This window comes from Papio anubis, chromosome 11 (genome assembly GCF_008728515.1).
Source record: "Papio anubis isolate 15944 chromosome 11, Panubis1.0, whole genome shotgun sequence".
Classification (NCBI taxonomy): domain Eukaryota; kingdom Metazoa; phylum Chordata; class Mammalia; order Primates; family Cercopithecidae; genus Papio; species Papio anubis.
The window spans coordinates 120963803-120988526 of NC_044986.1; the positions used below are offsets into that span (position 1 = coordinate 120963803).

The following is a 24724-nucleotide window of genomic DNA, read 5'->3' on the forward strand; positions in this document are numbered from 1 at the left end:
ATTTTATAGTCTAACATGATCATCAATCATTCTATAAATCTGTGGGATGAGTTTATTATATATAGATAGATGGATTCTGAATAGAAAATTTCACTTTAGAAAAAATATTTTATTTTCACTATATAATAATGTACTTAAAAACTCTCTTTGATAAGAAACAAGTGAACCGGATTCAATTTTCTTCACATCTTGTGTAATACACTGTCACTTGCTTCCTCCTACATTTCATTGATTAGCCCCAGGGAGCAGTGCAACATTGCCTGCCCATTGTTTATATAACCCCTGAATATAAATACCAGATGTTGACGAAGGAAACAGGATCTGCTTAGCGAAAGAAGTGACATGCAATGGATCCCAAATATCAGCGTGTGGCGCTAAATGATGGTCACTTCATGCCCGTATTGGGATTTGGCTCCTATGCACCTCCAGAGGTAATAATCACATTTTCAGCATTGAGCATTTAAAAGAGCAAAGCTAGCATAAGTGGACGATGACCTGGGTTGTTCAGCTTTGTGTTTCCGTTACTCTGCGTGACTCATCTGGTCTGTCTTACTAGGCTAGAGCTATTCTACGTTCAAAGAGAAAAGGTAGTCAATGTTCGTTTTGCACTGAGGTCTGTCATTCAGTAATTTACTGCTTATTTTGTACACTGTTTTTATCTGCTGTTTCTGTGTATTGCCCAGCTTGGCAGAATATACAAAACTCAACGGTGAAGAACACTGCCTGATAGTTCCCTTGGTAGGAGACGACTGCAGTGAGAATGGTTTCTCTATTTATTTCTGTGGTTGCAGAAATCTTTTATTCTTCCACTAGGGCATGATCAAAAGAAACCTTTGTGGCAACAGCGCCTGAAGATGGGGTGTATGAAAACCGCTGGGATAGTATTGCTGAGCTGCCGCGTGGCCTTGAGCATGGCACAGTAATACTGGTCCTGGACTTAATACTCTGTCCAACTCTCAACTCTAGGAAAATTACCTGACGGGAAAAATAACTTTAAGAAATTTGTATCAAAATGATAGGGGTGGTCCTCCGACACAGAAGTGGGCAAAATGGAGACTCTTTTTCTAGACTGAGCTATTTCTACATTGGAGGAAAACTTGTATTCCGAGACTACTAAGTGTGTTAACAAGGACTAGTCACATAAAATTTGTGTCTAAATTTGGTCAACTATATGTTGTAAGAATTTACAGAGAAACACCCTGAAGACCATTAACAGGAGTGGTTCACTTTGTAATGCAAATTGGCATGAAGGGGAAGTAAGGAAAAACACAACACAGAAGCTCTAGCTTTGGTAAACCTTGAGTGCTTGCACAGCAAAGAGAAGATCAGGGCTGGTATAGGGGAAGGCAGTGAGACCTGGCATCTAGTTCCTTTTAATTTCACTAGAAAAAGAAAGCTTCCAAAATACTTATATTAAAATAGAAAATTGTTTCATTTATGGTTTTGTCATTTAAAAAATATACCTTTAAAATCTTTATCCAAATTTGGTAAATAAGTCAATAATTTTAAATTTCACTGAAATTATATCATTCCTAAAAGAGTTGATCTTATTTGTTAGGGATAAAGCGTACTTTACTAATCTCTCACAGGTTGCAGTTAATTTCTTAGGTATAAATCTACATACTTGGAGTATACGTCTTTACTCCTAGTATTTAGTTCTGTCATGCACATAGAATGGCTAATGGCTGTGTAGAAAGGAGTCAACACAATAGACTGCCACCCGAAGATGCACCTGTTTTCAAAGTTGGAGCCTGGCTGGTATCTGAGAAGTTGAATTTCTCACCCTTTCCTAACTGATAAGGGTGCTGTCTATAATTAACTGGTTGCACAAAGTATAGGGTTTCTGTATACCTGCTTTCTTTACAAGACTGGAAGTTTGGTGGGTGCTATACAGACTGGGTCAATGTAACCAGCACCCAGTTAAAATCTTGGGAATTGAGTCTCCAAATAGCATCCCTTGTAGTCAACATTGCTGGAGGAAGTCAGTGTGTTTCCTGCAACATCACTGAGAGACTAATCATAGGAACTTACACTGTATTCTTACCATAATTTCTTCCGTGTGCCTTTTTCCATGTGTTAATTTCACTATATTAAAAAATAATTAGAAGTGGGTATGCAGTGACTCATGCCCGTAATCCCAGCACTTCGGTAGGCCAAGCCAGGTGGATCCCTTGAGCTCGGGAGTTTGAGCCTGGGTAACATAGTGAAATCCTCTCTCTACCAAAAATACAAAAACTTAACCGGGCATCATGGTGCCTGTCTGGTCCTAGTTATTTGGGAGGCTGAGGTGGGAGGATCACTTGAGCCCAAGGTGAAGAAGGTGGGGGTGGGGGCAGATTTTGTAGTGAGCCAAGGTTGTGCCACTTTATACCAGCCTGGGTGACAGAGTGAGACTCTGTCTCAAATAATAACTATAAGTTGAGTCTTGTTAATTTTTCCAACAAATGACTAAATCTGAAGTTTTTGTTGGGAAACTTCATGCTAGTGATTAACCAGTAATTGCCTGGGACTGAAGAGGTCCAGGGATACCCAATCTTTATTACTAACTAGGAAAGACTAAAGCAAATTGGGATGGGTTTATCACGCCACATGTAGAACTAACCCAAGACACGAGGATAATGTGATTTTTGTGAAGGTCATTGCTGGTGCCTGAACTACTGATACGGAAGTGCTGGGAAGGGAAGAGCGTGGTCTCTTTAAATTATACAGAAGCGCGGAAGGGAAGTGCTGGGTGGAGGAGGATGTGGTCCCTGGCTAGGGCTCCACCTCCAGGGACCTAGGTGACGACAGGCTTTTTTTGTTTTCCTGCCCAAATGTTGCATTTCCCAAGACCACCCTGGCCTGCCATGCCCCCATCCTGTGCCTGTAAAAACCCCAAATCTTAGAAAGGCAGAGACAGAACCGGATGGACTTTGAGAGGAGCACATCGGCAGAGGAACACACACAGGCAGCTGGACCTCTAGAGAAACGCACCAAAAGGCACCAGCACGCCAGCGGGCCACCTACTGACAGAAGCAGAATGACGCTGAATGACTGAGGCAGTCAAAAGACAATCTAGGTTGCTGATAGGGGAAAACGTTCCTACTCCATCCCCTTCTGACTTCCAAGCTATCTCCACTCTCCACTCAATAAAACCCTGCACTCATTCTCCAAGCCCAGGTGTGATCCGATCCTTCCGGTGCAGCAAAGCAAGAATCCAGGATACAGAAAGCCCCTCTGTCCTTGCAACAAGGTAGAGGGTCTAATTGAGCTGGTTAACACAAGCCTGTAGATGGCAAAACTAAAAGAACAAAACTGAAAGAGCACCCTGTAACACACGCCCACTGGGGCTTCAGAAGCTGTAAACATCCACACCTAGACACTGCTGCGGGCTGGGAGCCCCACACCCTGCCCCCATCTGTGTGCTCCCCTAGAGGTCTGAGCAGCAGAACACTGACCACACCCCCATCGCACACCCTGTGAGGACAAGGGAACTTTTCCTGTTTCACTACCTCTCAAGCACATTAATCACCAACTACTACTTTCCATTGCTCCTTCAGGTTCCGAGGAACAGAGTTGTGGAGGTCACCAAATTAGCAATAGAAGCTGGCTTCCGCCATATTGATTCTGCTTATTTATACAACAATGAGGAGCAAGTTGGACTGGCCATCCGAAGCAAGATTGCAGACGGCAGTGTGAAGAGAGAAGACATATTCTACACTTCAAAGGTACCGTGCCTATGATGAGCTTGCATGCACATGTATTTAATGTGATCGTGTGGAGATGACAATTCTGTAACTGGTTCAGTAGTTGTGGGTGAATTGTGCTTATTAGTTCCAATTTATTCACACATATTCATGTATTAAAACTGAAATAAAAGGCAGAGAATGATGATGCCTTTCTCATCATTATTGTGTTCAAATTTATTACTTGAAAATTACTTTAAGTGTTGAGCCTCAGCTCAGTGTAATTTTTTTATGAATTCATATTTTAATTTCAATAGGTTTGGGGATACAAGTTGATTTTGGTTACATGAATCAATTCTATAGTAGTGATTCTGAGATTTAAGTGAAGCTGTCAGGCGATCACTGGACATTGTACTCAATATGTAGGCTTTTATCCCTTACCTTACTCCCAACCTAACCCACACTGAGTCTTGAAAGTTCATTATATAATCTGTATGTCTATACATCCTCATAGCTTAGTTCCCACTTAAAAGTGAGAATGTACAGTGTTTGGTTTTCCATTCCTGAATTACCTTACTTGGAATAATGGTCTCAAGCTCCATCCAAGTTCCTGCAAAATATATTATTTCATTCCTTTTTATATACACACTGTTCCATGATGTGTATATATATATATACCACATTTTCATTATTCATACATTGGTTGATGGGCACCTGGATTGGTTTCATATTTCTGCAATTGTGAATTGTACTGCTATAAACATGTGTATGTGTCTTTTTCATATAATGAATTTTCTTTTTGTTAGATACCAGTATTGGGACTGCTGAATCAAATGGTTGATCTACTTTAAGTTCTTTAAGGAATCTCCAATACTGTTTTCCGTGATTATAGTCATTTACATTCCTACCAGCAGTGTAAAAGTGTTCTCTTTTTACTATATTCATGCCAACTTGTTTTTTCAACTTTTTAATTATAACCATTCTTGCAGAAGGTGATGTGATATTGTGATTTTAATTTGTACTTCCCTGATTATTAGTAATGTTGAGCATTTTTTCATATGTTCTTTGGCTGTTTGTATACTTCTTTTGAGAAATGTCTATTCATGTTATTTGCCTACTTTTCAACAGGGTTGTTTTTATCTTGGTGACTTAAGTGCCTTGTAGATTCTGGATAATAGTCCTTTGCTGGATACATAGTTTGCAAAAATTTTCTCCCATTCTGTAGGTTGTCTGTTTACTCACATAATTATTTCTTTTGCTGTGCAGAATCTTTTCAGTTTAATTAGGTCCCATTTATTTTTGCTTTTTGTGCATTTGCATTTTGGGGTCTTAGAGATAAATTCTTTGCTGACGCCAACGTACAGGCCAATGTAAAGAAGAGTTTTTCCAATGTTATCTTCTAGAATTTTTATGGTTTCAGGTCTTAGACTTAAGTCTTTGATCCGTCTTGAGTTGGTTTTTGCATATGGTGAGAGATGGCTTCCAGTTTTATTCTTCTACACGTGTCTTGACAGTTGTCCCAGGACCATTTATTGAATAGGGTTATTTTCCTTAATTTATGTTATTGTTTGCTTTGTCGAATGAAGATTAGTATTTGGCCTAATTTCTGGGTTCTCTGTTTCATTGATCTAAGTTCCTATTTTTAATACCAGTACCATGCTGTTTGTGTAACTATAGCCATGTAGTATAATTTGAAGTCTGGTAATAAAATGCCTCCAGATTTCTTCTTTTTGCTTAGTATTACCTTGGCTATTGAGGCCCTTTTGTGGTTTCATATGAATTTAGAATATGGTCATTTTCATACTATTGATTCTATCCATAAGCATGGGATGTGTTTCCATTTGTTTATGTATCATTTCCTTTAGCAGTGTTTTGTATTTTTTTGTAGAGATCTTTCAACTCTTTGGTTGAGCATATTCCTAGGGATTTTATTTGCAGCTGTTGTAAGTGGAATTCTTAATTCAACTCTCAGCATGGTTGTTGTTGAATAGCAGTGCTACTAATTTCTGTAAACTGATTTTGTAACCTGAGACTTTATTGAATTTGTCAGATAGAGGAGCCTTATTGGATGAGGCTTTGGGGTTTTGTAGGTATATGATCATATTATTGGCAAACAGCAATACTTTGGCTTACTCTTTTCCAATTTGGATGCCCTTTATTTTTTTGTCTTGCCTGATTACTCTGGCTAGGACTTCCAGTATTACGTTTAACAGAAGTGGTAAAAATTGGGTATTCTTAGCTTGTTCCAGTTCTCAGGGGAATGCTTTCAATTTTTCTCCATTCAGTATGATGTTGGCTATGGATTTGTTATACATGCTTTTTATGCCTAGTTTGTTGAGGATTTTTAATCATAAATGGATTCTGGATTTTATTGGTTTTTTTTTTGCATCTATTGAGGTGATCATATGGTTTTGGTTTTTAATTCTCTTTGTGTGATATATTTATTGGCTTGTGTATATTATAGCATCCCTGCACCTATGGGATGAAACCCATTGATCATGATATATTTTTGATGTGCTGATGGACTTGGTTAGCTAGTATTTTCTTGAGGATTTTCGCATCTGTGTTCATCAGGGAGATTGGTCTACAGTTTTCTTTTTCTGCTTTTTGTTTTTGTTTGTTATGTCCTTTCCTGGTATTGGTATTAGGGTGATGCTGGCCTCATAGAATAATTTAGGCAGGATTCCCTCTTTCTCTATATTTTTGAATAGTTTCAGTAGGATTGGCACCAATTCTTCTTTGAATGTCTGGCAGAATTCAGCTGTGAATCCACCTGAACCTGGACTTTTTGGTGGCAATTTTTTTGTTGTTGTTGATTCAATCTTGCTGCTTGTTATTGGTCTTTTCTGGGTTTCTATTTCTCCCTGATTTAATCTAGGAGGGTTGTATGTTTCCAGGAATTTATCCATTTACTCTAGATTTTCTAGTCTGTGCACATAAAGGTATCCTTAGTTGTCTCAAATGATTGTTTTGTATTTCTGTGGTATCATTTGTAATGTGTCCAGTTTCATTTCTAATTGAGTGCTTATTTCGATTTCTCTTCCTTTCTTGGTTAATCTCACTAATGGTCTCAATTTTGTTCATCTTTTCAAAGAACCAGCTTTTAGCTTCATTGATCTTTTGTAATTTTTTTATTTCAATTCATTTAGTCCTGCTTTGATCTTCGTCATTTCTATTCTTCTGCTAGCCTGGGTTTTAGTTTCTTCCTGTTTCTCTAGTTCATAGAGGTGTGACATTAGATTGTGAATTTGTGCTGTTTCAGATTTCTTGATGTAGGCATTTAATGTTATGAACTTTCCTCTTAGCACTGCTTTTGCTGTATCCCAGAGGTTTTGATAACTGTGTCAATATTATCATTTATTTCAAAAAATTACTTGTCATTTTGATTTTTTTAACCCAAAACATTAAAGAACAGATTAATTTCCATGTATTTTTGTAGTTTTCAGGGTTTCTTTCAGAGTTGATTTCTAGTTTTATTCCACTTAGTTCTGAGAAGATACTTGATATAATTTGGATTTTCTTAAATTTATTGAGACTTGTTTTGTGGCCTATCATATAGGTTTATCTTGGAGAATGTTCTATGTGCTGATAAGAAGAACATATATTCTGCAACTGGTGGGTAGAATGTTCTGTAAACATCTGTTAAGTCCATTTTTTAAGAGTACAATTAAGTCCATTGTTTGATTTTCTGTCTCAATTATTTGACTAGTGCTGTACAGTAGAGTATTGGGTCCCCCACTATTATTGTGCTGCTATCTTATTTATTAGGTCTGGTAGTAATCGTTTTATAAATCTGGGAGCTCCAGTGTTAGGTGCATATAAATTCAAGATTATAATAGCTTCCTGTTGGATTGATTCCTTTGTCATTATATAATGACCTTGTCTTTTTTTTTTTTTTTTTTTTTACTATTTTTGCCTTAAAGGCTATTTTGTCTGATGTAAGAATAGCAACTCATGCTCACTTTTGGTTTCCATTTTTGCATGGAATCTTTTTTCTCACCCTTTTATCTTGAGTTCATACAAATCCTGATGTGTTAGGTGAGTCTCTTGAAGACAGAAGGTATTTGGTTTGTGGTTTATTATCTATTCTGCCATTTTGTATCTGCTAAGTGGAGCACTTAGGTCACTTATGTTCAATGTTAATATTGAGATAGGAGGCACTATTCTATTTATCATTTTAGTTATTATATACTTTGGTTTTTTGTGTTATTGTTTAATAGGCTTTGTAAGTTTTGTGCTTTCAGGAGGTTCTACTGTGGTGCATAATGAGCTCTTGTTTCCAGATTTGTAACTCCTTACAGAATTTCTTGTAGTGCTGGTTTGATAGTGGCAAATTCCTTATGCATTTGTCTGAAAATGACTATTTCTCCTTCATTTACGAGATGTAGTTTTGCTAGATACAAAATTCCTAGCTGACAATTGTTTTGTTTAAGGGGGCTAAAGATAGGACCTCAATCCCTTCTAGCTTGTAAGGTTTCTGCTGAGAAGCCTCCTGTTAAGTCTGATAGATTTTTCTTTATAAGTTACTTGATGCTTTTGTCTCACGCTTTTAGAATTATTTCCTTCATGTTGACTTTAGATAGCTTCATGACCTTGTGCCTTGGTGGTGATATTTTTGCAATGAATTTCCCAGGATTTCTTTGGATATCTAAATCTCTAGCCAGGCCAGGGAAGTTTTCCTTAATTATTCCAAATAACTCAATCAAATTTACAAGAAGCCAACAGACACATGAAAAAATGCTCATCATCACTCGCCATCAGAGAAATTCAAATCAAAACCAAAATGAGATACCATCTCACACCAATTAGAATGGCAATCATTAAAAAATCAGGAAACAACAGGTGCTGGAGAGGATGTGAAGAAATAGGAACACTTTTACACTGTTGGTGGGACTGTAAACTAGTTCAACCATTGTGGAAAACAGTGGCGATTCCTCCAGGATCTAGAACTAGAAATACCATTTGACCCAGCCATCCCATTACTGGGTATATACCCAAAGGATTATAAGTCATGCTGCTATAAAGACACATGCACACGTATGTTTATCGCGGCACTATTCGCAATAGCAAAGACTTGGAATTAACCCAACTGTCCATCAGTGACAGACTGGATTAAGAAAATGTGGCATATATACACCATGGAATACTATGCAGCCATAAAAAAGGATGAGTTCATGTCCTTTAGTAGGGATATGGATGCAGCTGGAAACCATCATTCTCAGCAAACTATCACAAGAACAGAAAACCAAACACTGCATGTTCTCACACATAGGTGGGAATTGAACAGCTCACCTGCCAGGCTGACAGGAAAGCTATCCACCTCCCAGCCTCTTTTGTCCCAGTGTTCTGGATATTGAGATCAGACAGGCACCACTTTTCGTCTGTAGGAACGCAAATGTTCCAAGTAGGGAGAAATCATGACTGCCGCTCATGGAAGCCTGCACCTGGGAAGTGCTCCTCCTGTGGGGATGCAGTCATGCTGAAATGTTACAGGAAGGCTGGCTATAGGTATACCAATGCTGAGCTCCTCTGAGAGAAGCCCTAGCTTTGTCTGCAGTGATGGACAAGCGGGGAAAGACCACGCCTTCTCTAAGACCTTTCATGAGCACCAAGGCTGCTTGACTGTTGTGAGTAGAGGTTTAGACTTTCCCTACTGAACCCAGCACTGCAATTGTGTGTCTGCTGAAACTTTCCACCTATGGAAAGATGTGAGACTCAAGGCCTGCTCTCTGGATTATTTTGTCCCATGGAATGTTCCCTTGATGTGATGCGATCCCCTTACCCTGAGAGTAGGAGTTCCTGAGAGCCAGACTACAGTGATTGTTATTGCTCTTCTGGGTCTAGCCACCCAGCAGTGAGGTTGCCTCACTCCGGACTAGTGCTGGGGAATATCTGCAAGGGATTCAGTGATGTGGCCTGTCTTCAAGTCTCCCAGCAGTGGGTACCAGCTCCAGCTGTCATGGGGAAGGCAGGGAAGTGACATAGACTCTGAGATGTCTTGATTATAGATAGCCCTGATGTGCTGGCTTTCTCAAATGTTGGTTATAATAGTAGCAAACTTGTCCCATGGCCACAGTCAGGACTTCTGTCTGGTCAGGTAGTTGCAGGCAATGGTGGTAGCTGAGATCATGCACAAGTTTTCTCCTAGCTGGGTGCAGTGTTAGTCTACCTAGATATTCTGTGATGAACTGTGTTGGTTGGCCTCCAACCAAGAGATGGCACTTGCAAAAGAGCACCAGCTGTGGTGGTAGCAGTGAGATTTGAACTTCCCTTATGTTGCCCTGGGGAGGTATTCTGGTTTCTCAGGTGACGGGCAGGGCCATAAATTTTCTAAAAATTTATTGTGTGTTACGCTACCAGGGTGGGTGGAGGGGCACGACCAAGTTTGGTCCGGGTTAGGCAAGTATACACTCTGACTTTCTGGAGACTAGCTACAGCTGCTGTGAGCATCAGGGGATGGTGCTCAGACTACTGGGGTAATGTTCCAAAGGGGAGCATAACTGCCTTTGCTGCACAAAAGCGTTCACACATGGAGTAGGGAGTAGCTAGTGGCAGTAAGCCTCACCAAGATCACATGCAGTTAGAAGCAGATCCCAGTTCCACAGTGCTCTAAGAGCATTGAACTAAGTTCCAAGCAGCCTGTGCTCAGAACTCAGACTTGCCATGGGCCATAAGCTTTTCCTGTGGAGATAGCAACTTTGACTTTCAAGCTATGTCCTGCCCATCCACCTGCAAGGCCAGGTGCCAGGCTTCTGCATTTGTCTGCAGCACACTTCCTGCTTTCCTCCAGAGTTCTGGCCAAAGGAGCTCATCCCTACTCGAGATAATATTAATATCATGAAATTCAGCTGGGAGCCTCTTTCGATCTGTGGCATGTGCCTGAACTCCCCAAGTTCAGATTGGCTGACTTCCCTGATGTCCCCTGTGAGATAAAATAAGAAATGGCTTCCTTCAGTCCATGCTGCAGATTGGCAATACCCTTGTGGCACTTGTCACTGCTGCTTCTACTTTATTTCTCACCTCTCCCTAAATCAGCTCTGAGCCTGGGTAGGGTTAAGGCCTTACACCCATGGCCTGAATTTTCAGAGTCCCTGGTGGGGAAGGGTATACTGGAGGCAGTTTCTCCCCTTCTCACACTCTGGGCACTTAGTTTTTCATCTGTCTCGCAGTGTAGGCTGCAGCCTGCCACTTCTTTCAAAGGGTCTGTGGATTCTTTCAGTTTTCCTATTCAGTTACCGCATTGCTTCCTGGAAAAAAGTTTGCATTATGAATCTCTACACGCTATTCTGTCTTTCCAAGTGGGAGAGTCATGCTAACACTGCCTCTGATCCACGATCTTGGGAACAAAAAACTCAAATCAGGATGGTTTAACCTAGACTACAGATTAATAGTGACCTATAATCATATTTTAGTTTTTCTTATGTCTGGGATGACTTTCTTCAGTATCTTATTATTCTGAATCTCAATTGTCCTTTTCATTGAAGAGTGTGGGAGGCAGGGAGATACAACATAAGAGAGCCCTATGAGTGTGAAACAACAGATAACAAAAGTATCTTGAATGATGCTCAACACGTGTCAGCATGTAACAACTTTTTGCTCTTCAGTTTCTAAACAGGAATACTTATTCTTAGCCATCGGGTTCAATGGATGAGAAAATTAGACTATTCAAATGCTTTACAATTTCTCTCAAACACAGTTCAGATAATCAGAATTATTTGATACCAATTTTTACCTATTGAAAATTTTAATTCCATTGCTCAGTAGTTGTACTAACTATATATGCAATATAGAATAGCTTTCATATGGGTAGGTCATATCAAAATAAACAAAGGGAATATTTTTTGCCAGGGGTCATCAGTTTGGAATGGTGAAAAATGTCTAAATATTAGGTGAAGCAAACTAATAAAATTGGCTCATGTTTTTATTCAACATCAATCCTTTATTTTACCATGCAGCTTTGGTGCACTTTCTTTCGACCACAGTTGGTCCAACCAGCCTTGGAAAGCTCACTGAAAAAACTTCAACTGGACTATGTGGACCTCTATCTTATTCATTTCCCAATGGCTCTCAAGGTAAGGAATCTTGAGATCAAACTTCTTTCTCTTCTGTTGTCAGCATGACCATCCTTTATGATGATGGTTGAATTAAGCTTCTAAGGAGGATGTAGGTATTATTACATGGGAGAAGAGTCCCAAGTATAATGTCTAACATGCTTTATTGAATAAATAGTGAAACCTTCTTGTCTAATATATGATGACAACAGAAGACAGTACATCAACCTCAAAAGCCTCTGCTTCAAAAACTCAAGAAAATAATGATAGCCACCTTTAAGACCCTGTCTTAATTGCGGTTCCTGAGTCCATCTCTTAGGATGTTCACAGATGTAGAGATTCATGCAGCTGTGGTGCCAAAAAAAAATATCACTGCACATGTGGTACAGTGAGTTTCCATTATCTCTCCCCATTTTAAGCTGAAGTAGATTTGGTGGAACTCACTCTGGGTGAGTCTTAAAAAGGAAACCATAATGGGACCTGAGAATCCTTGCCTTCTTCACTAAAGCTTGTTTCACAATGGAGTTTGTAGCTTTGCTTAGTCATGAATTTCGGTTGTGCATAACTTTTAAATTTATAGGGAACAACTCAGGCTAGTTTATTTAAAGAAGAGTTTATTGCATGATGCAAATGGGTAGTCACTGCCATGAATAAAGATTTGACCTAGACTCTAAAAATGTGACCTTTTCTCCATAATTATCTATGAACTCCAAGAGGTTTTCTGGATTTTTGTCCCAGCCTTTTTCATTGTTGGCAATGATAGTTTTGAGGCAGCTCAAGGCTCATGGTGATTAACATAAGAGAGCCTCCATGGGTCTTACAATTTTCAAATACATATTGAAAAGAACTTCCATTTGACCATGTTTGGTTTAAGATCCTGCTCATGTACTATCAAATCTTCAGGGGGATAAGGAACTCTTATTGTATCACCTGGATCAAGAATACAATCCCTTATTGCTGGATATCAAGGACTTTTTGAGTCAAAGAGTGGCATTTCCCCAGAGAAAATTATAAGAGCAGATAAAAGTAACAAAAGTCAACTGTGAAACCCCATTAAAACCTGTAAAATGTTTATTTTATATATATATAATATATATACATATATTATATATACACATATATATTATATATACATACATACACATACATATATATATATAAAATGGAAGTAGGAGATTAAAGGAAACCTGTCTCCTAAAGACATGCCTTACAACTCCGTACGTGAGACACTTTGCCCACACCACTTTCTAGAACATTGCAGCACCTGGTGGATTATCCTAAAATGTACATGGGAACAAGCCTATGGGTGGAGAAATTAAATTGTGACATTAAAATGACTGCTTCTACTTCAGCCAGGTGAGACGCCACTACCAAAAGATGAAAATGGAAAAGTAATGTTCGACACAGTGGATCTCTGTGCCATATGGGAGGTAAGTGCTAGGAGGACAGAGTACAGAAAAGGAAGACAAGAGGTAAACCTGTTTCCCAGCTTTCATGTGCAACAATGGAATCTGCACCACTGGAACTAGAAATTCAGGAGCTTGACAAAGGAAGTTTTGCTGAGTGGCAGGGAAGAACACACGACTGAAATAGAATAGTGGGAAATGAAGGAGATAAACTGGGGACAAGGAAGACAGGTATTCCTCCCCCTCCATGTGCATTTTTCTCTCCAGCTTCCTAAAGAGGATACCCAAATTCTTCTAGCTGTCACTATCCTGTTTTGTTATCTGTTGTAATTCTCTTGAGAATCACTGCTATTTTCATTGTCATATCTTAACAGTTGTTGCTTTAACAGTTCTGTCTTGCATTTATCATAATCTGCAGCCAACTGCACAAATAATTCCTCACAACCCCTCCCCAGGCCATGGAGAAGTGTAAGGATGCAGGATTGGCCAAGTCCATCGGGGTGTCAAACTTCAACCGCAGACAGCTGGAGATGATCCTCAACAAGCCAGGACTCAAGTACAAGCCCGTCTGCAACCAGGTGAGGGCCCTCAGCCTCCTCTCCTTTCTCTTCTCAATACCCATCTTCCTGTCCTACTGCCTGGCTTCCATTTGTTTTGTTCCACTTACATTTGTGAAATAGAAGATTCTAGAAAGCAAAGCCTCTGTCTAGAAGAACATGGAAGACCCTTAATCGTACCTCTCCTTGGAGAAGTCTTAGTGAAAAAGGTACAGAGACCTTCATGCTGAATTCTGTATACTACTTTTGGAGGAGGTAAATTTCATCAAGGAGGACTGAAATGGTTAATCAGAACTCGGGGAGAAGGTGGACTTATCTCTAAGGTTTGAAAAGACCACCAGAGAGTGGATTGGTAAAGATGATTTGGAGTATAATGTGTATAATTATAAAGGCCATAAAAACATGGGATGAGCAATAAATCAGGAGAGTGAGAATAAGAGAAGATAGGTACTACGGGTTTAAATAAGTTTTAGATGTCTGAATGCTTTTTATTGGCATCTCTGTTTTCATAGTTCTTGAGCAGGTACTAAGAACTAACTGGAAACAGTGAAGGTCATCCAGGTTAGGGAGAGGAAGTTACCTGTTTATGAGAGCTGCTTGAGAGAGAAGCTGAAAGGATGTGGCGTGCTACCCCCACCCTTGCCTCGTGTAGAAAAGCCTGCTAATGTTGTGTCATTTAGACCCAAAACGGGAGTCTTATAGCTGGACCACCTGGGAAGAAAAGTTCTAAAGCACAAAAAAGAAAGCATTTCATTTTGGAACACTTCTTTGCAGCTGGAAATAGGGGAATGGACTAACTGACTAAACTACCATCCTGCCATCATTTCAGTCCTTCCACATTGTTATTTCGTGTTTGGACTGTGCTGGAAGAACTGTTTTATACAGGCTGCTATTCAACAAATTTATAAATACCATACCCACCAAAGGATTTAACACTGAAAAATTAAGGTAACCTTGGAAAATTCTAAGAGTCACTTTTCACTCCTGAGATGTAGGTGGTCAGGGGAAATGAGGAACACTGTAGAAGCCATATGCAAGATGCACAGATGGCATTGTGTTTGCTGTGGACTCTGTTGATGTTGGAAGAATGGAAGAAGTCAAAACTGAACTTTATAAAATAGGGTATAAGAAAATAAAGATGTCCCTGTACTTACGGGTGCTAAGAAACGAGACTTGAAGAACTTGCCTCTCTCAGAAATTGAGAAATTGTTAGCAATGGTTGAACTGAGCTCATCCACTCCTTGGCATTTGCCGCCTACCTGTGCAATCATAGGACATGAAATAAAGGATTTGAGAAACTCCATGATGTGACAATGAAAAGAAAAATATTGCAGTAATATAAAAGATGAATATGATACGTTTCTATATATATGGAATAGATTTTCTCTGGTCTGATTTTGACAAACGCAAGACTGTCTAAGCCTGGTTTTCCTGTATGCCCTCTGCGTGCTGTCAAAGCTTCGTTTCATTGAACAATCAGATCCCGTATGCCCTCCTGGGTAACAATAGAAACTGGTTTCATCAAACAATCAGATGCTCAACTCTGTGGCTGTGTGGAAGATAGTAAATGCATTGTTGATGCTTCAGGTGATCCTCTCTCTACCCCACAAATATTTCAGTACTAGCATTTTGGGAAGTCAAGCAAGTATACTAAATTAACCAAGAAACTGCCAATTCTGAAATTTAGTAGCGAAGTTGAAGTCGAAAATAAAACTTTAAAGACTGAAAAAAAGAGAGTTAACTATTTATGGAGATCACTAGTTGTGGTGGATGAAATCAACACTGAGGAAAATTTAGCAGAACATTGAGCCGACCTTGTGACTGCCCACATCTAATTTTGATGCACCTCTTTGCTAGTATCAAATCCAACTGTTGAAAACATATTACACATATGTTTCTAGTTCCTCCTAACACCTCTTTGCTACTTAGAATCAATGTGTACAGAGTCCTAACTGGAAACATGTAAGTATTTAAAATTTATGTATTTGGTAGTATAATACAAACTCTTGATTGCCAATTAAAAAGTTAAGGTAATGTGGTTTTAATATTAGTTTTACTCAATTTTTTTATTATGACATTTTCAAATTTGAGAGAAATTTGAAGGGATAATACAAGGACATCTACATGTTACCATCTATATCCAAAATTGTTGACACTTTGCCAACCTGGCAAATATATAGGTATATATGAGTAGATCTGCATCAATACATGTAGTCTTTGTTGAATCTCTTCAAAATATATTGTACTGATCACAATTCACCTCTACAGACCTTTCAAAGCATGGCATAGGAATGAAGATATTCTCCCAGTAACAGTGCAATTATTATATGTAAGGAAATAACAATAATGCCCTCATATCATTGATTATCCAGTCAGTATTCAGATTTCCCATTGTTTTGTTGAAATGTCTCTTATGCCTCTATTTTAACCATAAATAGAAGATGAAAAATTTAAAGATACCATATAATAAGATTAAGTACCTGAAATTATACCAAATAAAAGATGTGTATGACCTCTACAGAATTAAAAAATAATGAGAAATGTTAAAGAGTAAATATAAAAGATATATCATGAAAACAAAAAAAAATCCAGTTGTGACTTTCAGTTTGTTGTACTTTGATCAGTTAATTTGTTCCAAGTTTTTGAAAGGTAAGTTTCTGTAGATTCTGTAGATTCGAAGTTATACTTGGATGCTTTATATCATAGAAGTTAAACATTTTTGGTGACAAACTGCCTCTACCTTGCTGTATCCCTGAAATTATACCACAGTAGGCAGCATGAAATGACAGATTGTCCCACAATTAGTGATGCTAATTTTGATCACTTGGTTAAACAAGTGGTAACCAGATCTAATTTCCAGAGACACGTGTTCTCCCCTTTGCAATTACTAGTAATCTGCTGGGTGAAAATAATCAAAAGGGAAAGTTATATTCCACAGCAAATTTTCACATAATGATTGAGTATACATTGATGTTTTAAATTTTTGTATTGTATTTTTATTGTATTTGTTCTTTCCTGGGGGCTTTAAAGTAATTACTTTCAATTTTAACTACAAGTTTACTATTCTCATTTTACATTTTATTATGAAAAAATTTTTTTCACTAAGTCAAGAAAAGAAACAATTACTCCTCTTGGATATGCTAAAAAGCTTAACTCTTTCCCTTTAATTATTCATGTCCTGGAAAAAAAATACTGTCATGATTACTGTATTAGTCCATTTTCATGCTACTGATGAAGACATACCCGAGACTGGGAAGAAAAAGAGGTTTAATGGACTTAAAGTTCCATATGGCTGGGGAGGTCTCACAATCATGGCAGAAGGCAAGGAGAAACAAGTCACATCTTACACAGATGGCGGCAGGCAAAGAAAGAACTTGTGCAGGAAATCTCCTCCTTATAAAACCATCAGATCTCATGAGACTTATTCACTATCTCAAGAACATCACGGGAAAGACCTGCCCCCATGATTTAATTATCTCCCACCAGGTCTCTCCCACAACACATGGGAATTATGGGAGCTACAAGATGAGATTTGGGTGGAGACACATAGCCAAACCGTATCATGCCACCCCTAGCCCCTCCCAAATCTCATGTCCTCACAATTCAAAACCAATCATGCATTCCCAACAGTTTTCCAAAGTCTTAACTCATTTCAGCATTAGACCGAAAGTCCACAGTCCAAAGTCTCATCTGAAACAAGGCAAGTCCCTTCTACCTATGAGCCTGTAAACTCAAAAGCAAGTTAGTTACTTCCAAGATACAATGAGAATTTGACGTGGTAGTAGCTGAACACTGTGGGAGAAGTTATTGCAAAATAAAGGGCTACGATATGCAAGTCACCTACAGAAATCCAGCAGGGCGGTCAGAATTTTAAGCTTCAAAGATGATCTCCTTTGGCTCATGCTGCATCCGGGGTCAATGGACTCCATTCACATCCCGTACTTTGATGTGGAGGTGGTTCCTGTGTTCTTGGGCAGCTCCTCCTGTGGCACAAGGTACAGCCTGCTCTGGATTAGCTGCTGGGCTGGCATTGAGTGTCACCTGCTTTTCCAGGTGCACAGTGCAAGCTGTCCAGTGGATCTACCATTCTAGGGTCTGGAGGATGGTGGCCTTTTCTCACAGCTCCATCAGGTAGCTTAGGGACTCTGTGTAGGGGCTCTGACCCCAGAACACCACCTAGCAGAAGTTCTCATGACAACATGGGCCTAATAGTGGTAAGCTTCTGTCTGGACATCCAAGCGTTCTATGCATCCTCTGAGAATCACGGGAATCTGGGGTGGGTTCCCAAGCCTCCAATTTTTTTTTTTTTTTTTTTTTTTTTGAGACAGAGTTCTGCTGTCGCTTGGGCCCAGGCTGGGTGCGGTGGCCTGATCTCGGCTCACTGCAGCCTCCACCTCCCAGAGTTCAAGTGATTCTTCTGCCTCCAGCCTCCTGGTAGCTGGGATTACAGGCACCACCACCACACCTGGTGTGTGGTGTATTTTGCATCTTTAGTAGAGATGGTGTTTCACCACCCTTGGTCAGGGTGGTCTCAAACTCCTGACCTTGTGATCTACCTGCCTCAGCCTCCCAGAGTGCTGGGATTAAAGGCGTGAACCCTACCTTATTTGCAGCTGCCTCAGTCTTAACTGCACTGTGCCAGTAAACTCAACACCATAGAAGCTGCCAAAGGCTTAGGACTTGCACCCTGTGCAGCCACAGCCTGAGCTGTGCTGGCCCCACTTTCATTCTGGGAGTAGGTGGGATACAGGGCATAAGTCCCTCCCCACTGCCACTAGAATGGAGACCCCTGGGGCCCCAAACCAGCTTCATTTTTCCTCCTGGGCCTCCCTGCTCTGGACCTAGATGAGGAAGAGGGCCTAAGGGTGTCTGACATGCCTTGGAGACATTTTCCCCATTGTCTTGGTGACTAACATTTGGCTCATGACTTATACAGAATTTCTGCAGCTGGCTTGAATTTCTTCTCAGAAATGGTTTTAATTTTACTGTCACCAGACTGCAAATTTTCTGAACTTTTATGTTGTTTCCCTTTTAAAACTGGATGCTTTTAACAGCACCCAAGTCATTTCTTGAATGCTTTGCTTAGAAATTTCTTTGACCAGATACCCTAAATCATCTCTCTCAAATCCAAAGTTCCACAGGAGTCTCAGGGCCGGGGACAAAATGCCACCACTCTCTTAACTGCAACTTATGCTCAGAAGTCCACCTTTGCTCCAGTTCCCAACAAGTTCCCCATCTCCCATCTAGTCGACCTCAGCCCTGAACCTTATTGTTCCTTATTACTAGCAGCATTTTTGTCAGGTCTTCAGCAAGTCTCAGAAGAGTTCCAGGAAATATTCTTATATTTTCTGTCTTCTCTGGCACTCCCAAGCTGTTACAACCTCTGCATGTTGCCCAGTTCCAAGTCCATTTCCACATTTTCAGGTATCTTCAGCAACGCCCTCTACTAGTGCAGAGATTACCATATTGGACCATTACATGCTGCTGATAAAAGACATACTCAAGAGTAGAGAAAAGGAGGGTTTAATGGACTCCAGCTTCTATGAAACAGGACCGCCACTCACAATCATGGCAGAAGGCAAAGAGGAGCAAGTCATATCTTACATGGATGGTAGCAGGCAAAGAGACAGCTTGTGCAAGGAAACCAATTTTTAAAATCATCAGATCTTGAGAGACTTATTCACTTTCAGCAGACACAGATAAGACCCAGCCTAACTTATGTGGGAATTATGAAACTTCTAAAATGAATTTGGAGTGGGGACAGAGCAAAACATATCAATCTGCATTGGTGAAGGCAAATGGCACAGTCACTTTTAACCACTCAACACTATGAAGACATGGATTGTTTTCCTATAATATGTGATTTTTATTCATTATTGGTTTTTGATGCTCAAATCTACACAAATATTACTGAGAGATTCTAATAAAACCACTTTCTTTATTTGACATCATAAGTCTTCAAAGTTATTTACATTTCTGGTACAATTTGATGTTCAAAGCTCAGAATCTTAACCTATCTCAAGTCTGGAATTGGCCATATGCAATTCTAGTGGTCAAAGGTTGCTAGAACCTGACTCTGGTTCATGGAGATTCATATGCTCCAAAGCTCTTTCTTCACTGTGTAATACTTTTAGGACAACAAACAGAGCTGTTTTTTTATTAAAAGGTCAGCTACTTGACAGTAATATTCTCAGTTCAAATTTAATGTTATACTTTATTCAGCTTATTTTAATCTGTATATTAACATATGTTTTGGATTATCTGATGCTTTTCCATCTTGCTCATCTACAGGTGGAATGTCATCCTTACCTCAACCAGAGCAAACTGCTGGATTTCTGCAAGTCAAAAGACATTGTCCTGGTTGCCCATGGCTCTAGAACCCAGCGACGCCAAACTATGTGTAAAGCAACAGGAAGTTTACCTAAAATGCCGTTTTGATGAAAAAGTTTAAATTATAGCCTACTCAGTCTCCTGGAGTTCACTCTCAGTGAATCAGTGTACGGGGAGAATTTGCATTTCTGATGAGATCTCAGGTGATGCTATTGTTCAGGGGCCTCACTTGAGAGGCTCTGGTGCAGAATGAACACCTTAGTCTGTTTAGGGAGCCTCCTACCAAACTGAATCCAGCCTCAAGACTTCAGCATTTCTGGCTTTCCTTCCAGGGTGGACCAGAACTCCCCAGCTCTTTTGGAGGACCCAGTTCTTTGCGCCTTAGCAAAGAAACACAAACGATCCCCAGCCCTGATTGCCCTGCGCTACCAGCTGCAGCGTGGGGTTGTGGTCCTGGCCAAGAGCTACAATGAGCAGCGGATCAGAGAAAATGTCCAGGTGAGGAGTTGAGTGGGGGTCAGGGATCCTGCATGGTGTCCTTCACATGTGTGCTTCTTGTAAGCTTCTCAGGACACCCTTGCACTAAGTCCATCTCCTGGGCATTTCCTGTGCACAAATGCTTTGTGTGCATCATAAGGGTTTTCTATTCTACTCTAAGAGGGGCAGCATGGGTGGAGAGAATCAGGATGGGACCAAAACCAGAAATTTTGGCATAAAGTTGGCAACTTACTCTGTATCCCTCTGCTAGGGACATCACCTTTTCTTCATTTTCTGAAATGAGTTGGGTTAGATGTTCTCTAATCTTCAAATCATTGCAGATTTTTTCTTCATGTCCTTGTTTATTCAGTATAAATTTCATGTATTTATTCTCTTAGAATTATTTTTTGAGTGCCTGTTGAAGTCTTTGGGTATTTTTATTAGGTTGCATGTCTTTTTCTATGTGTAGAAAAACATAATAAGTAAAATTATAAAAAAGAAAACCTCAAACATAGAGGTTTCATACAAAACCATTTATTTAACTGACAATTTCATGGTTTGTAATTTAGCCTAAGCTCCACCTGAACTCAGTCTAGTCCTTCTGTTCCTGGCTGGGCTGTCTCACGTGTGTGCAGGGCAATGAGGCAGCTCTGCAGAATTAATCCAGAATTTGTATTCTGGATATTCTTTAGAGCTTCAGATGTATTGTTGAAATAGCCTCTCCCAAAATGTACCCATGTTTTGATTCTCTTTATGGTGGTTTTAACAAAAGTTTCTACTCTTAATGTAGTCAAATTCTTTATGACATTGTCTTGTAGTTGCTAATATCGTGACTTTTCCTATACTGGAAACATGACAATACATTACTATATTATGTAGTAAAATATTATATAGTAATACAGAGTAATATACTATATTCTATTAATATCTTATAAAAGTATTTAATGTACTTTTATAAATTGGGATAATTTGATTTTTAATATGTGAAATAAGGGTGCAAATGTACATACAATTTTCATTTGATACTAAAATGTCCCACTAAGAATGATTGAAAAGTCCATATTTGCTCACCTATCTTGATTTTTCATCCTGTCATAAAGTGTCCATAAGTACTTCTGACATTTCCCTTCTTTCAGAGTTAACTTTCCTGTACTGTCTAAATTATGTTACATAGCATTCTTAAGGCATTTGTGTATGTTTTCCTAGATTTGTTCAAAGAAAACTTATAATTTTAATAGTCTTTGGATAAATTGAGCATTTTCTAGACTTACCTAGATAGACTTTTATTCTCTTTTCCTCTTATTCTCTGTATTAGAGTATTCCAATAAAATTTAGTAATTTAGTATTATGCTAGCAATTAGTGACATCTTTTGATATTTAAATTCTTTCCAATTTGAATACTGAGATCCTCTTCAAGCAACTACTTGTTTTCTTTGAGCATGATGTTATTAGGGTTTGGACAATTACTGTCTCGAATCTTGTTGAAAACAATTTTCACATTATACCTGTTCATTGAAGATGGAAATCAGATGAATATATTTGGATTTCAGTATTTCTATATCTGATGTGAAACTGTACAACTGTACAACTCTACAGAGGATCTCAACAGATACTAGAGATGAAATAAAGTTAACCTTGTGTTTACATGACTGGTTCATGTACTTATAAGATTAAGAATCTAGAGAACAACTTTGAAACTTATGATTTAGATATTTTGATGATGATACAGTTTGGATATTTGTCTCCTAATCTCATTTTAAAATGCAAAAAAGGTTAGTTCGTGTCCTTTGTAGGGACATGAATGCAGCTGGAAACCATCATTCTCAGCAAACTATCACAAGAACAGAAAACCAAACACCACATGTTCTCACTCATAGGTGTGAATTGAACAATGAGATCACTTGGACACAGGAAGGGGAACACATCACACACCAGGGCCTATTGTGGGGAGGGGGGAAGAGGAAGGGATAGCATTAGGAGATATACCTAATGTGAATGACGAGTTAATGGGTACAGCACACCAACATGGCACATGTATACATATGTAACAAAACTTCACATTGTGCACATGTACCCTAAAAATTAAGAAAAAAATGTTATCCCCAATGATGGAAGTGGGGTCTGGTGGCAGGTGTTTTTGTCATGGGGACAAATATAGAAATATAGAAATCCAACAATATCCATCTCTATTAGTCCGTTTTGTGCTGCTATAAAAAAAAAAACACTTGATGCTGGGCAATTTATACAGAAAAGAGCTATATTTGGCTCACAATTTACAGGCTGTACAAAAAGCATAGCACCAGATTCTGGAGAGGCTTCAGGAAGCTTTAAATTCCAACATTAGGTCATTCCTTTGCTCTCATACCTGATCATAGGCCGTTAGAAGCAGTCACACTATCTGTTGAATGTCTTCCTGCTTAGAAATTTCTTCCACCAGGTACCCTTAAATCATCACTAAGTTCAGACTTCCACAAAGTCCTGGAATGGACACAATGCAGCCAAGTTCTTTCCTAAGGTATAACAAGGGTGATCTTTGTTCCAGCTTTTAGTTTCTGATTTTGGTCTTAGATCTCATTAACCTAGACTTCATTGCCCATATTTTTATCAGCATTTGTCAGAATCATTTAACCAATGCTTAACAAGTTCCAAACTATCCCTTATCTTCCCATTTTCTTCTGAACCCTCCCGACGCTTCCAAACTGTGCTAATTACCCAGTTCTAAAGCCACTACCACATTTTCAGACATTTTTAGCAATGTCCCACTCCTAGTAACAATTTTCCATATTAGTCCATTGTGCACTGCTATAAAGAAATACCTGAGGCCAGATAAAATATGCCAGAGGTGGTTTATTTGGCTTACCATTTCCCAGAGTATACAAAAATCATGGCACCATTTTGGTTTTGGTGAGGCCTCAGGAAGCATTTACTCATGGTAGAAGGTGACAGAGGAGGAAGCATATCAAATAGCAAGAGATGAAGAGGGAAAAAAAGAAAATGTCAGTCTCCTTTTTAAACCAGATTTCATGTGACCTAATGCAGTGAAAACTCATTACCATGAGGAGGTATTGGAAATGTTATTGGAAATGTTTATCTGATAAGGAACTCCATGGGGAGGGCACCCAGCCATTCATGAAGGATGCCCCCATGGCACAAACACCTCCCACCAGGCCCACTTCCATCATTGCTGAATCACATTTTTAACATGAGATTAGGAGGGGACAGATATCCAAATTGTAGCACCACCAAACTGTCTAAAATTTCTAAAAAAGTTTCAAAATTTTCCCTCTAGATTCTTCTAAATCTTCTAAATACATGACCAATCATGCACACACCAGGTCAACTTCATTCCATCTCCAGTTTCTGTTGAGATCTTCTTTGTCTGAAGTTTTGTGCAGTTTCAATATATAATATCTAGGAATGGATTTATATTTTACCTGATATTCTTTAATCACTTGAGAGTTTAGAGATTATCTTTCATAACTTTTGGAAACTCATCAAATATTTTACATATTGCCTCTACACCCTGCTCTGATATACTTGGCTATTCCAAGCTGACAATTATGCAATCTAACAATGAAAATTTTCTGCTTCTTTGGTAGGTTTTTGAATTCCAGTTGACTTGGGAGGATATGAAAGTTCTAGATGACCTAAACAGAAATTTTCGATATGTTGCCATGGATATGTAAGTAACTTTGGAAAATGGGTTGCCAAGTTTATTTCTAGAGGAGGAATGTCAAATGGGTATGAAAAGTGACCTCAATACCAGGGAGACAGAGGCCAATGTGTCAGAGGTGAGACAGGAACTCTGGAACTCTCCTTCTGGATTCACTCCAGAGCTCTGTTCTCTGACACGGTGAGCGGGCCCAGGGTCAGCATGGGTCAACCTGTGCCTCTGCTCTCCTGACTCCCTGAAAATTTCCAGAGCAGCCAATATTATTGCTGAATCGGCACCTTTCATGTTGGCCTGGCATTTCTGCTATGGCCTAGTGGACAAATTGGATATGGCACATATGGCTTGATTACATGTTTTTCCAAATCTGTATTTATAGCTTTTTCTTCCAAATCTGCTCAGTTCCTTATCAGATAAACATTTCCAATAACATTGGTGTCCATGCCAGAAATTCATCTCTTCCGTGTGGAATTGCTCACTAGATCATGTCAGTTCAGTATCTTTACCCTTTTCAAATTTCTTTCCTCCTTCTCTTCAGACATTTGCTCATGACCCAAGCACTGCATTT

The 24724-nt window shown here is 39.2% G+C and overlaps 1 protein-coding gene and 1 pseudogene across 3 annotated transcripts; both read left to right on the top strand.

Moving 5' to 3' along the window:
• Nucleotides 1-280: 280 nt before the first annotated feature.
• Nucleotides 281-24718, top strand: LOC101022938 (aldo-keto reductase family 1 member C4). 3 transcript variants are annotated; one of them, XM_031652552.1, is made up of 8 exons: nucleotides 281-431; nucleotides 3540-3707; nucleotides 11621-11737; nucleotides 13069-13146; nucleotides 13578-13700; nucleotides 19971-20112; nucleotides 20341-20507; nucleotides 24086-24718. In XM_031652552.1, exons 1-8 carry the CDS (start codon nucleotides 348-350, stop codon nucleotides 24170-24172), a joined length of 966 nt encoding a protein of 321 aa, XP_031508412.1. In that variant the 5' UTR covers nucleotides 281-347; the 3' UTR covers nucleotides 24173-24718. The 3 variants fall into 3 exon arrangements, with proteins under 3 accessions (XP_031508412.1, XP_031508410.1, XP_031508411.1); XM_031652550.1 differs by lacking the exon at nucleotides 19971-20112 and having other exon boundaries at nucleotides 20342-20507; XM_031652551.1 differs by lacking the exons at nucleotides 19971-20112; nucleotides 20341-20507; nucleotides 24086-24718 and having other exon boundaries at nucleotides 296-431; nucleotides 13541-13678.
• LOC103887266 lies at nucleotides 14161-15169 on the top strand (annotated as a pseudogene).
• Nucleotides 24719-24724: the final 6 nt, after the last annotated feature.

Coding starts and splice junctions, on each gene's coding strand:
- LOC101022938 (XM_031652552.1), top strand. CDS start 348: ATGGATCCCAAATATCAGCGTGTGGCGCTAAATGATGGTCACTTCATG. Junction 432..3,539: donor GCTCCTATGCACCTCCAGAG/GTAATAATCACA, acceptor TTGCTCCTTCAG/GTTCCGAGGAACAGAGTTGT. Junction 13,701..19,970: donor ACAAGCCCGTCTGCAACCAG/GTGAGGGCCCTC, acceptor GCTCATCTACAG/GTGGAATGTCATCCTTACCT.